General features: G+C 34.7%; 2 protein-coding genes across 4 annotated transcripts in view; one reads left to right on the forward strand and one right to left on the reverse strand.

Annotated features, from left to right (window-relative positions):
• The window catches only part of LOC117105022, a 36,255-nt gene extending 26,614 nt beyond the window's left edge, over positions 1–9,641 (forward strand). For all 3 annotated transcript variants that reach the window (XM_033246010.1, XM_033246012.1, XM_033246011.1), the window contains exons 21-29: positions 561–682; positions 775–999; positions 1,810–1,917; positions 3,136–3,311; positions 4,045–4,131; positions 4,602–4,739; positions 6,425–6,547; positions 7,264–7,351; positions 7,946–9,641. In XM_033246010.1, coding sequence (XP_033101901.1) covers positions 561–682; positions 775–999; positions 1,810–1,917; positions 3,136–3,311; positions 4,045–4,131; positions 4,602–4,739; positions 6,425–6,547; positions 7,264–7,351; positions 7,946–9,367 — 2,489 coding nt within the window. In that variant the 3' untranslated portion in view covers positions 9,368–9,641. The remainder of the gene's footprint in view (positions 1–560; positions 683–774; positions 1,000–1,809; positions 1,918–3,135; positions 3,312–4,044; positions 4,132–4,601; positions 4,740–6,424; positions 6,548–7,263; positions 7,352–7,945) is intronic.
• Positions 9,642–9,792: 151 nt separating this feature from the next.
• LOC117105025 (transmembrane protein 19-like) lies at positions 9,793–14,385 on the reverse strand. Its single transcript, XM_033246019.1, has 6 exons — positions 14,355–14,385; positions 12,289–12,405; positions 12,032–12,172; positions 11,421–11,669; positions 10,491–10,703; positions 9,793–10,165 (listed from the first exon to the last, which is right to left on the reverse strand). Exons 1-6 carry the CDS (start codon positions 14,368–14,370, stop codon positions 10,011–10,013), a joined length of 891 nt encoding a protein of 296 aa, XP_033101910.1. The 5' UTR covers positions 14,371–14,385; the 3' UTR covers positions 9,793–10,010.
• Between the last annotated feature and the right edge of the window lie 183 nt (positions 14,386–14,568).

Consider the following 14,568-nt stretch of genomic DNA (forward strand, 5'->3'; position numbering starts at 1 on the left):
GTCTCATTCGAAAGACAGTGCGCAATCGTAACTTGCATTTCAGCCCTCCAGCTGACACACAAAGAGAGCAGCGATGGGAATTGACCTGGGGACCTAGAGATCTCCACGGTTCAGTGCACCCACGGTGATTACCACCAGTTTAGCCGACTGAGCTAAGCTGCTCTCTTACTGAGCTAAGCTGAGCTAAGCTGTTCTCTTACTGAGCTAAGCTGTTCTCTTACTGAGCTAAGCTGTTCTCTTACTGAGCTAAGCTGTTCTCTTACTGAGCTAAGCTGTTCTCTTACTGAGCTAAGCTGTTCTCTTACTGAGCTAAGCTGCTCTCATTGTCCTTTAAACTGCCTCTCTTGGCTTTTAAAATATTACTGTTTAATGTGTATAAATAGCATTATAACTGCCATCTTTTTTCTCTGTTTTGAGTGATATTTTTTATGAAATGGGCCCATATTAAATATAAGTACTATATTTATTTATAATTGGCATGAAGTTGATGAATAAAATAAACAAATAATTTAAAATGTGTAATATTTATTTTAAAATGAATAATTGTATTTAAAATCTAGCAAGCAAGAACATGGAGACTGAAAAGTTGAGGAAAGAAATTATTGGTTGCCAGAAAGCGCTTCAAGAAGCAGAATTATGTTGTGGAAATTTAAAGTTCAGTTCTAAATCAAGTACAGAAGAGGTGGGTAAAATATCTACAAGGTACATGGTGTTATTAATTTCCCTTGTTAATGTAATTAATAACTGTGATTTTGTACTTTGTGTATTTAATAGCTTAAACAAGCTGAATGCAAGAGAGACCATTTGGAAAAACACTTGCAACATTTGAAAAGGAAAGATTTTGAGACAAGCGTCCGAGTAAACAGCAAGAGTATGCGAGAATTAGTACTTAGACATGCTGATGTCGTGTTCTGTACTTTAAACGGCAGTGGCTCAAATCTACTAGATATCCCAAACACAAATCGGCAGCATGATTTCAAATATGTGATTGTAGATGAGGTGAGTTGGGTATTCCATGCTTGAACTAGGGTATACTAAGCTACATGAGATGCCCAGTTGCCTTACGCTATGTCCACGTTATAAAGTTTTTTGGGACAAAAAAAAAATTCTGGTTTTTTTTGCCCACGCTTTATCCACTTTAAAATATTATTTTGTATTGTGTTTATTATTATTATTATTATTATTAAAAAGCATTTATATAGCACCTTTACAAAAAATATCAAAGTGCTGTACATCAAAACCCATTATTACAAAGATAAAAGAAAGTACAATATTTTAAATCAATCAATAAAAATGGCAAGTACAAATTACAACATTCAATGAAAATTTCAAAGATCAAAGTGCTGTACATTAAAACAAGTTTTACAAATGTAAAAGTAAGTACAATAAAAAAAAATCAATAAATAGAAATAGCAAATACAAATTGCAATTTCGGAATTCAATCAAATTTCCTCCGAAAAAAAAGCTAGTTAGTGATAAAAAAAAAAATAGCAACAATAAAACACAAGTGTGTAATAAAATTACGAATCAGTCAAGTATAGGTAAAAACCATTAAAAAACTACTCTCTAGGAAAAAGATGTGTTTTTTTAAAAGTTTTTTAAAAGATTGCACACTGGGGGCCTGGCAGATCTCATAGGGGAGATTATTCCATAATTTTGGACCAATCACAGAAAAAGCACTTTCACCAAAAACTCTTTTTGTTGATCTTGTGAATGATTTGTTTGCTTTTGAAATAGATTAGCAATGTTACATTCTTGATGTTCTGATATCACCTCAGCCTGTTTAAACTTTGTACTACTTTATTCTAGGCATGCCAATGTACGGAGTTAGACACCTTGATCCCACTGCAGTTTAAGGGATCGAAGCTACTGCTTGTTGGTGATCCACACCAGCTTCCAGCAACAGTCTTATCAGAGGTTAGACAACACAAGTGTTTGTTGCACATGCACGTATTCCTTTGCGATGTTCTGATTGGTCAGTTGTTAAAGCCCCATTCCCGGCAAAATTTCTGTTGTTAAGAAAAATCTGATTTTTATATATGTTATAAAGATTTATAAATATAATTAAAAATTGCTAGTTTAACTGAATTTAGACATTCCTAAACATGAAAAAAAATGTAAATAAGACGGAAATTTGATTTTTTTTCTGTTCCAAAAAATGAATGAATTTTTTATGTTTGATTTTGCGGAAGATCTGCAAAGAAATATAGTAGGCTCCGGAAACTTTAGCCTATCCAACACTGCTAGGCTAGGCCTAGCCTTACCTCGATTTAGGTTCTGTTATCACCTAAAAAACAGCCGACATGATATTTTCCATTGCTAGTACTGACACTTGTGAAATATAATATTTCATTGGAATTATTTCAAATTTGTTAACAAAATTTTTCTGATCAAGATTTTTACAATTAAATAAACCTACTTGATCAACCACAGTGTGCAAGATGCGAAGTACAAAAACTAATCTCATTTGATGCGATCTACAACCAATAAATTTGCCTAGTAACGAAGAAGTTGTTGAGAAAATAGTAACCTCCTATGAGAAATAGTCTCTATTTCTCTTTTTTTTTTATCCTTTTGCGTAAAACTAAAATTTATGCCAATATTTTTTGATGGTTATAATAATTAGAGTAATGCATATGCATTTTTTCCAAAAAAAAAGAAATTCTTTTTTTTCGTGAAATTTTGCCGGGAAGGGGGCTTTAAGTTTGATTAACACTCACAAAATTTCATTGTGTTATTACTTTAGAGAATGTTGAGAGGCTCTGTACATGAATCTGGCTTGATATTCAATGTATATGTAATTATGAGGAGATATTAATAGAGCTTTATGATTTGTCAATCAAGCTTAACGACTGACAAATTAGAACAGGGCAGCAAATATGAGCTTGTCCTACAAAAATCCTGTCAACCCATTAATGCACATCTTTACATACATTTACGCTATCTTTTTCTGGAACCCTAACAACAGTAACTAAGGGGTAGGTCTTAGTGAAAAGGTACATTATGCTTAACCCCTTAGAGATTTCCACTCTGCTGAAATATAATTTGGGTGATGTGTGCAGTCATTACTATAATTGAAGATAATATATGTAATATAAAGTATATTATTAATTTTAAAGTTTATTTTGTTCACAGAAAGCAACAGAGTTGGGCTTTCAACAATCTTTGTTTGAACGTATGTACAAATACTTTAAAACACTGAATCTACCAATCAATCCTGTACACCTGTTGAGGACTCAGTATCGAATGCACCCAGAAATCTGCAGCTTTCCCTCAAGACACTTCTACAACAATGAACTAGAAACTTATCCGTATGTACCTTATGTGTAGTGTTTCCTATCCCTTTAAACATTCTCTCCTGTGTATACAAGATTATTAAATGATTGAAATTCCAGAATGTTCATTACCCTCCCCTTCCTCATCCATCCAATTCCTCTTATCTATCTCTTCCCATGTTCTCCACTGCATATTTCTTTTTCCAAACCCTCACCTTGCCCCACTCATCTTCACTCTTCTCTCACCTTTCTCAAAGGCTTCCTCTCCCCATTTCATATAATTATATATAAAATATTTAAATATGTGGCAAAGACAAGCCAAGCCTGTCACTTTTCACAAATCAGAGATAATGGCCAAAAAAATGTCAACATTTTTAAAATCTATTTTATTGCACTAAACTAACCTTTATATATTATTTATACATCATTCTATGTTGTTATATTCCCCATTTTCAATGTTAAAACAAAATTTTGGTGATGTATTCTGCTTGAGAAATGCCCAAAATTGTAAACTTGAAGGCTGATTTCTCAAATATTGTTCTTTTAAGAGCTGTATGTTTAACGTCTTTAATAAACTTCATAACAAAATGTCGGATTTAAATGATTCTTTTACCATCTTATAGCTCTCATTTTACTGTTTAATAACTATTATTAACTAAAAATCTATTTTTGTGAGGAGTGACTGGTTTGGCTTGTCTTTTCCACATATACATTATAAATAAAATATAAAATTATAAATACTTTGACTATAATATTTTTGTTATTGCAGAAAAGTCAAAGAAAGATATGAGTCTTTTCCATTTAAACCTTACTTAGTATTCGACATCATAGAAGGCAGAGAAATGTCAATTGACAGGTGAGTAAATATGCTATTTCGGGGGCTGATATGTAAAGGCTGATACATGTCAAGGGTCAGGTGTACTGCAGTAGTAGGGAGCTTTTGATTACATGACGGCAAAAGTCATCTGTGCAAGAATGTTAAATTCTCGTCGCATGGATTCTAGGATACAATTTGGCCAAATCTACATATGCAGAGAATATAGGACACCCGGAAGGATGCTCACGCATGAGTGATTCCGTTCTAGCGTCGCCTTGTTGAACAAATCAAACACTTCCTATTATGTCATGAAACAATAAATACTTTAATTATTTATATTGATGGTTAAATGAAAAAAAATTTCAATATTATATAATAATTTAAATAGGTTTTTTTCATGTTTATATAAAAATTATTTCTAAACCTACTTCTTAGGGCAACTTTTTCAGAATTTAATCAGTTAGCTACTTTTAATTACATTGTGTAATGTTCTGTTTATTTTTTGTTAGAAATATCACAAATGAAGCAGAATGTGAAATGGTATTAGCATTACTCTCACCTCTGATAGCCATTGAGAAGTTAAGGATCGGGATCATAACACCATATAAGCAACAGAAGAGTTTGCTTGAGGCCAGAGTTAATAAAAGGTAAACATGTTTTTGCTCACTTAAAATTCCCATATTCTCAAGATTCTGCCCTAAGTGTTAATATTTAAATTCATGTATTAGAGAAACACAAAAGACATGTACTCCAGAGATGATGTTTTTATTTTTCATTTCTCAGTTTTAGATATGATATATGTGGAATTGTAATTTGGCTAGTTAAGGTCCAAAAAAAAAGCAGATTGAGAGCTACTGTTTAAAAAAATATTTTTACTGGGTTAATATTAAGGCGAAAAAAAATTATTTGTTTGCCCTCCTCACCCACCACAAAAATAATAGGGGCGGCAAAAAAAAACTTTAAAAAAGGCTGTTTTTTTTTAGCTTTTTTCTTTACACATTACAATATATGTGAGTGAACTGATCTTTATTTCTTGCCAGATGCCCTACCAGGGCCGTCGGAACCGCACCAGCAGCACCGGCTTTGGCCGGACCACTTTTTCTCAATTTTATTACCTTTTTAAAATAATTATATACTGATACCTATAAATTATACTAATTATTAATGTCTTTTTAATGTTATTAAATTTAAACAAAAATCCACAATGCACTTGTTTTTGTATTGTCTGTGTACACTTTAACTTTTAACTTTTTTGACTGCCAATCCTTAAATTTAGTAATTAGCCTAAGATTGATTTTGAAAATGTTTAAAATAAATATAAATAACTATTTATAAAATTTTGGGGGTTGGAGTCAGGCAAATTTTCGTCACCACACAAAGGTATACGGGTCAAGCCATCCCTAATTACTTGCAATCAAAATTTATACCCCTAAAGTGGGCCATTCATTTTTTAAGTATGCATGTAGCCAATGCGATTCTGACGGCCCTTGAAGTGATCTCTTTTGTGAATATACTGTAGGTCTAATGTTTTCTTGCATAGTTACTAACTTGAGATATTTTAAATGCGTTACTACACCAGTTGGCTGGTTTAAGGGGGGGGGGGGCGCCAGGCTTAATCCAGGGTCCAGAGGCAGAGGTCCGGCAGGGGTAAAAAAATCGCAAAATAAGCTGTTTTTATGTTTTTATTAACCATGGTATTTTTTAGGGGGTTGGTGGGAAGGGGGGGGGCAAGTAATTGGAGGGCGTGCCCCCCCCCCCCGCAAGTAATTGGAGGGGGCCCCCCCCCCCCCCAGCAGCCCTATGTCTTGAGTCATAACGTACTATCTCCATGCTATCTTGTGGTTGTCTCCTAAGAGAGAATGGTACCGGCTATACAGGCTGTCAGCATCTACTTCCGGATATTTAGAAGTGCCAAAAAGGTTTTACACTTTATGGTGAGGGCAGGGGTGGATATGCTATCCTACTAACTTTAAATCATGTATCCATAGAATTGGGTGGCAATTTCAAAATTTCAAAACCAAATGTTTTAAGCGCCCCCGCCCCCTCCCCAAACGGCCGGACCACTATCAAAATGCTTCCGACTACATACTCCGACTTCCATCGACATACATACATACATTCATTGCAAATTGTCAACTGTGGGTTATTTTTATTACGTCTGATGAGTATTCTTGGAGAAATAAAAAAAAAAAAACTTTTATTCCACCTGCCCCTTTTTATCATTTAAAAAAAGAAGGGCAAACAAACAATTTATTGTTTTCGGCCTAATGAACATATAGTTTTATACATTAAGGAATAACCAATGGTTGTTTCTGATCTTTCAAACCTGTAGACTTGTCAGTACTGATGAAGACATTAGGAAAAAAATTGAGATTTCTACTGTTGATGGGTTTCAAGGACAAGAGAAAGATGTCATTATTTTGTCTTGTGTCAGAGCAAGAGGCAGCAGCATTGGGTTTGTATAACAAATATTAAAAGCTATCTAAATATAATAAATTTAAGCAGGTTTTTCACTAGGTGAACTTATACACACCAGTCTTTCACCTGCCAGATTGTTTGCATTTGGTGGCTCATCTAATTGTGGAGTTCAAACTGTTTCTACTTTTTGCAGCCAATCAGAGCTCAGGAAAAGACATCATGCCCATGAGCACATAATCGAATCAGTAATTGTGCGCATCATGGCGACATGTCAGTAGCAAAGTAGCAGCAATGTTTTTAAAGAATGCATATCGCTAATCTTTTTGCGCATGTAGTGGAAAATAATAAAGCACTTAGCATTTTTTGAGGTGGAACTTTTTGTATTGTGTGACTAAATCTGCCAAGTCAAAACCACTTATAATGAATATACAGTATACACTAGGCTAAGTTAGACATTTTTAGTTAGAAAAAATCGTGTACATGCTTTACAGTTTAACATAGCTATTAATCTCAGTACATAATCCACAATTTTGAAATAAACTTCTACTTTTAAAATTATCATTAGTATAATTAGGAATAACATACTAATATTAATAACACTACTGTAATAGTACTGTAAATTGAGAACAGTACTGTATATAGTACTGTAATAATAATAATAATAATAATAATAATAATAAAGACAGCAATAACAACAACTGGATTTATACTTTTGGCAGGCAAATCATTTAACAGTTTTTTTTTTATTTGCAGGTTTGTAGCCGATTGCAACAGAATGAATGTTGCTCTTACAAGAGCGAAAATGGCCCTCTACATTGTAGGACACTTCAAGACCCTCCAGGTATATAAGACTTAAATAATTTTAGATATATCAATAAATTCATCCACCCATCATTCAAGATCATTTATCCACTACTGCTTAAAGTCTTATTTTACATCTGTCTAAAAGCTTCTTGCTGTTTTTTGCCTCTCCTCTCCATTTTTGAGTTTGGTATAAAAAAATTCTTTTTGTTTTTGGATTTCTTTGGTGTGAAATACACTGAGGATAACATACAGACATCTGAAGGCTCATTTCCAAAGGCATGATTCTAATGTTGAATTGGACAGTAAACCAAGAGAATTTGTGCCCTACCTTTTCTGAAGAGTATGCTCCACTTTTTAATATGGATATTGGCCATGATACACGCAGGACCATTGTCTTAAGTGCCTGATATGGAAGAAAGTGCACTATTGAAACTTGCATTTTAGCCCTCCAGCAGTGGCCAGAATTGAAACGGGGACCAAGGTTGTGTATGGAAGTCCATGGTTCAGTACATGCACACATTGGTTACCACCCGTTTAGCCAACTGAGCTAAGCTGCTGTGAAAACAATAGGTTAAAAGACTGCTGCTAACATGCATGTTTTTATATGAGTTCATTCTTTGTATGTTTTCAGATGAATGAAGATTGGAGGAAATTACTTGTTGATGCTAAGAAAAGGAAACGGATCCACGTTGTTCACACAGGGCAGTATGAAGCAGCTGCAGAATTGTGCAGGAAGGATCAGGGATCACACAATAGTGAAAATAGAATTGAATTTGAAAGTAGGCCAGTGAAAGAGGCTATAGGACCAGGAAGAAAGCCATGTAAAGAAGTTAATAGACAAGAAAAAGTTAGCAGGAAAAAAATGACACCAGATGAGGGTACTAGGGACAAAAGTCAGGATCTAGGAATTGAGGCTAAGCAGCATAGACAGCCATTTGAAACAGAGAGTAGAGACCATGGAAGAGTGATTGATAAGGATAATGTACCAAATAAAACTGCATCTAATGGACAGCATAATGAAAGGTTAGCCAATCTGCCACATGCTGGACATACTCAGGAAGACAGCCATATGGAAAGGAGTGGAGAAGGATACTCATCGGTTGGGTCTGAGGATTATGGTATGGAGTCATTGGAGGAGGGTGAAATTAGAGAGGAGCCAATTCCTTCCACAAACAGAAGTAAAAGATCCAAGAAGGGCAAGAAGAGTTATAAGGATCTTGCAGCAGTCACAGAATCACTACGTTTAAAGTATCCACCTGGTCCTCTTTTGAAGGTAATATCGCACCTACCTTCAAATCCAAATGAGCATCGCAAAAAGCAAGGCAGAAGTGGTAAGCAGAAAAAAACCCCTCAAAATCAAAAACACAAACAGAGTAGAACCAGGAAAGAAAAACATAAAAGCAGTAGATCAAGTGAGACCCAGAAAGTTGGAATGCAGCAGTGTAAAGGGCATAGCAGTAGTAGGACCAACGAGGAAAAATCAGGACAGAAACGTAAACGGCATATCCATGACGACAATCTGGAGCCCAATCAAAAGCGGAAACCTGGACACCGAAAAAAAGAGCCTCCGCAGAAACATACAAGGCGTAGCAGTAGTGCCAATGGGGAGCCCAATTCAAGGCAGCAACATAGGAGGGATGTCAATAATGACAACCAAGAACAGCAGAATTCCCAGACAGACAGACATTCACCAAGCACTTCTACTACCTTGACACCGCAACCAAAGGAGCAAAGACTCCATCATGGGAAGAAGCGAGTGGCACACAAACCGAGACAACAGTCTACTGAACACACTTCATCAGACCTTGAAAGCACATCATCACGCCCACCTGCAAATGAAATACCGAATGGATGCAGTGTTCAATCTGAGGCAAGTCATTCAAATACAGTGCACCCTCCAGGTTCATCTTCCAGGTCGGGCCATACAAGATCTATACTATCATCTCCATCAAGACCCAAGAGTAAATCTGTTAGGAGGATTAGAATTTCTTCAGCCCTACCAGAGGTCCATATTGTTGAAAGATACATAGTCAATCAACCATCTTCTGAGTAAACAGGATTATTCCATTTTCTAGCAGGGAATGACAGATTAATAAATTCCTAGTGTACAGTAAGTTCATAATTTTTAGGGAAGGATCTCCACATTTTAACTGCAAAAAAATTTCTTTCTACAATGCATTCAGAAAATGTGTATGTTACCTGGTGCTCATTGTTCACCCACCATCTGTCGTAAAATACCTATATTTCATTGGATAGTGCCATTTGGTTTTAATAAATTTTGTAAATATTGTTTAATAATGTGTTCAAACGAGGAAAGTATGCTTTTAGGGGAGAGATACTAGTGCAGATATACCAGAAATATTCAGGAAAATCAATGAAAAAATTTCTGTTAGAGTTTCAAGAATAGGCCTGTTTAATTTCAGCGATGTAAGGCTCAGTCACAGATATAGAAAAACGAGTCATGCGGTTTTTTTTTCACATATTTTATTCAGTACTTTTTGCTGAAGTCAATCACATTAAGTATAATTACATTTTTAATATTAATAATAAATGAGTGTGGGCATGAACAGTATGCAATAACTTTATGTTTATTAGTTTAATTTTGATGCTCATGCAATTATTATTTATATTTTTGGACGTTTGATAGTGAAATTTCTATTTACTCGCTGTTAATTATTACTGTTGTTTCTTTAGGATTAGGGTAAAAATATTTGGCATAAAGTAGGCAGGAGAAGAGCGTTTATAGCTCCTGCTAACATTGTAATACTTTTCCCATCCAGAAATCCCATACCACTTATATGGTTTGAGTGCTCTTGCTTCATGTCCACAACTTGACCCTTCTCTGACAAGGCTGTGTAAAGAAAACAATGAATCATAACATAATAGTGCATTTGCTCTTTTACATTCAGGTGTATTTGTTTATAGAAATATGTTATATGTATACCAAGTGAACAATCACTTTTTAAACCAAATTATTTTAAGGAATAGAAGTATAGTTGCATGTTTTGCAAGCATTGCATTTTTAAAGTTTTGAATGCTTCATTTGAATTTAAGAAAGAGATGGATAGAGTTGTGTGCTTTGCCTAGTATAAAGTAATGGAGTCGTTTTTTGTTATCGTTATTTTTCATATATAATTATTATTATATTATAGAGTATTATGTAAAAAAGTTCTTACCAGAATACTCAAACAGGGCCCCGAGGTAAGAGTCGATGAAGGAACCCAGAAACCCCCCTACGCCTCCAGCAAATATTATTGGCCACTGAGGTGGTGCCTCCTGCAAGGCCAGAGTGGAGAGGGAAATGAACCCTATGTAGTAGCCTAGGCCTACGACAAGACCACCAACAAAACTTGCAATAAACCCCGCCAGGTTAACAGCTCCATTTGTTCCTAGAAGATAGTTGCAAGTGTGTTCATTCAGAAAAAATATATATATTTTGTTTTGACATTAAAATTTTATAACGAAAGTTATTGTAAACATGACCAGCAAGATAGTTTCTTTTTATTTCAGTCTTAATTAATAGGGGATGATTTAGAGGGGGCCTGGCCGGCCTCGGCGCCCCCCCCCCCAACTTTTGGAAGTAAAAAAAAAAAAAAACTAAAATAATAAAGAAAAAGAAAAAATTGATCGCCCAAAAGGTTATTTTTGAGTGTCTAGAACACAGAAATTTAGCGGGGGCATGCCCTTGGCCTCTATGGTATTGTTAACGCGATCGGTCCCACTTTTCCCCCTTCGCCCCCCCTCTCCCTTTTTTTGGTCATCTCTGGATCCGCCCCTGATTAATGTGTACATGTGATTTTTAGTTTAATTGCGTCCCAATTAACTTTGTTGAAAGTAATGTAAAGTTCCAGATCATCTACCTTCTGTTTATTGGCTGCAAGTAGCAGGTTGCCTCGTCTATAATCACACGTGTCAGTTTTTTTTATAATGTAACATCATTATTTGTCTAAGAACGTACTTATTCGATTCTTGCATAAATATTCCTGAATGCTACTTTCACAGATTGGACATTCATTACAGTAGGTCTAATACTAGTTATTTTGTTTTTAAATTTAAACTGATAATATAATAATTTATAACATATAAAGAATACTGTAATACCCAACCTGGAGGCACTTTGCGCCACGTGGTTATCAATCTAGGTTGTGATTGGCTGACGCTGCCGATCATGGCAGACCAATAATCTCCACTGCTGCTGGAGATGATTCCCAATACTGCAAGGTTGAACCATGACGAAGAGTCGCTCATGTCAATTACTAAACCAGAACTTGTGTTGGTCTTTCGCAGACTGTGGAAGGCAATACAAGATGCAATGCAAAAATTGGCTGATACTGTAATCCAATGTCGCTTCTGACCTGCATTACAAACATTAATAATTAATATTGTTATTAATTATTATTATTTTAGATTAATTATTAATCTAAAATAATATTGATCATTTCAAAGATATTTCATGTACATCTGGATGTATTATGGTAAAGAAAAGGAATATGCAAGTGTGAAAAAAGTTATCAAAACAGGGATTCGAACCTGGCACCTTCTGTCTATGCAGATGCCTGAGCGAACCACCACTGGGGCTTCGTTGTAACTCTAATCTGATCCGATTTTTTCATAAATAAATGAAGTACAATTAGAGACAATCTTGAAACTGCCTTATATTATAATTATCTATTACTTTTCAGTTCCTTGGTTTAAAACAAGATAGACGACACTTTACCCTTCCTTAAATCTTTGCCAAAAACAAGAATTTTCTTCTCTGCTTTGTAGCCAGCTACTTTACTTCCACCCAGTAGGCAAAGCATCAGAGCTGTGAAATAGCATACGTTTACTTTTAGAAGAGCAGTACCGATAAAGAAACCTAGAAAAAGAAAGAAAGAAAAAAACACTACATGTATTATTGTCTAAGGAGGGGGTGAGATTCAATAGTTTATGTATCACAATGAGTGGCGTTTAAATTATGTATAATATTCTAACCTGATACAGCACCCGAAAGATTCACAACATCAGTTACAAAACAATATAAAGATATTAACAAGCATAGCGCCACTTCTGTGCATATGATGTCTAAAAACCCAGGGATGAACAACTCGCCTACAAAGAGAGAAAAAAAATTGTGTTTAATTTTAATATACATGTATATATAGATATAGCCAAAAAGTCGAATAGAGTCAAAAGCATAAAAACGCTGTCGACGGTAAAGTGTGTTTCTCCTGAATTACAAATAAATATACGACACGAATAGTAAAATAGATGCAACATAAATGTAAAAACATCTCTATGACACCTAAAATATTTTTACAGACAGTAAACAATTTTAAATAAACCGTTAACTAACAATTCTCGGATTTATTTGGGGAGGGAATTTCAGGTTCTGGTGAATCGAGTGGGAATACAAACTTTATTATTATTGGAGCGTAAATACCTAAAATTGAGAATTTCCAACAAAATAGTATATATATATACATATATATATATATATATATATATATATATATATATCTGTCTCTTATACATTACATTTTCTTTACATAATAGTCGGCATCAAAAAGACTTTATGATTACGCAAACATATTCGACGGTAAATTATACCTATGTATTGTAGTTTCACGGTTACAGTGAAATAATAATGCTGAACTCCCTCAGGATAAATCCGTTATGTTTGACTTTAAACTAAGCTAAGAATTTAAACATCTCCCCCCCCCCCCGGGTAGACCCATAGTCTCTTCGATAGGTACCCTTACGGAGCATTTATCGGGCTATGTAGACCATTTAATTAAGCCCTTCATACCTTCCATCCCCTGCTACGTTAAAGACAGAGCACACATTTCTTGAACATCCTCAAGACTTTCCCCCGTTACCTAAGCCTATATACCGTTGCCTATCCACTTCTACATTAAACAAAATAAACGCCCCCTCGAATAGACGCCTCCTTCGAATAAACGCCCTCCTCAAAAAAATCCTCAATAAATCACCCCGGGTTGTTGAGTGTAAGTTTAAACATTAAGATTTTATTTCAGTGTGTTAAGTAGGCCTATGTATACATATATTCATTTGTATCTTCTGAAAATTACATTTAAAGGTGACCTTCATAGCCTACACTACCCCTGTTTTAAGGTGGTAAACTAATTATAAGGCTATGCCACATCAGTTAAGCTTGTCCAATGACATCGTCCGGTTAACCCCTTTTAATAGGACCTATGCACCGGTGGCTTGAGACTGCGGCAATTAACCACTTTCAATTCAACTCAGCAACCCAAGTCAACTGATATATTCAACTTATTTTCTTCCGTTTACACATTAGATTTTTAATTCTATGGTTCTGAGAATTATATCGATGTAAGTTAATGATTTTATATTATTTTACACTTTAGTTAAGTGACCGTTTAGTTTAATCATATAAGTAATTCCTACAACTATTTACTATTGAAATAGGTCTTATTTAGTGCAGGCCTATGTCGTGTTGAATGCATGTCTCTAATGTTTTAGTTTTTGTTTTTCTGTGCGTTACTTAATAAATTAGTAATACATTTTTAGGTTGTTTCAATATATTATATTTCATTAATTAATTGAGTTTAGTTTAATCATGTAAGTAATTCCTAGTTTAATTATGTAAGTAATTCCTACAACTATTGTATTTACTATTGAAATAGGTCTTATGATTTAGTGTAGGCCTATGCCGTGCATGCCTCTAATGTTTTAGTTTTTGTTTCTGTGCTTACTTAATCATTAGTAATACATTTTTAGGTTGTCAATATATTATATTTCATTAATTAATTGAGTATGAAAATCTAGTATTTAATTAACATTAATTAGTCAAAATTATATTATGAGGTTATTACAATACCCAACTAGAATACCGCACTTTCGGCGGTAAAGAACAATTAAAACTTCCACTCATAAAAAAAGACACCAGTGTTAAACACTCAGTACTTATCCTTGATAATGTGTTAATCCATTAATATAGTGAGATAACGTAACGTTAGTTTAAGCTTAATGAGGGCTGGTCGGCCTAATGTGTACGCGTTTTGAATCATTCTTACCGTCAGAACCACACATGCATGGGCCTGTAACTGGAGGTTATAATGAATACTGTAACCTATATAATTTTGAATACCTTCCTGTACCATAAACCGAAAGGTCCACTGATTAATCTCAGATAAGAAAGTATAATACATACTCCAAGTATTGGAGTATATACACGCCATCGTGTTGGGATTCAATATTTCGACATTAATTATGTCATCATCAGGAATC

The sequence above is a fragment of the Anneissia japonica genome, unplaced genomic scaffold (genome assembly GCF_011630105.1).
Source record: "Anneissia japonica isolate Jap-2015-1 unplaced genomic scaffold, ASM1163010v1 scaffold287834_len5846547_cov211, whole genome shotgun sequence".
Classification (NCBI taxonomy): domain Eukaryota; kingdom Metazoa; phylum Echinodermata; class Crinoidea; order Comatulida; family Comatulidae; genus Anneissia; species Anneissia japonica.

Bases quoted from the DNA above. Each gene is read 5' to 3' on its own strand.
- LOC117105025 (XM_033246019.1), bottom strand. The intron at 11,670-12,031 runs GTAAAGTGTCGT...TTTGTAATGCAG, and splicing joins TGGCAAAGATTTAAGGAAGG to GTCAGAAGCGACATTGGATT. The intron at 10,166-10,490 runs GTAAGAACTTTT...TTCTTTACACAG, and splicing joins GGCCCTGTTTGAGTATTCTG to CCTTGTCAGAGAAGGGTCAA.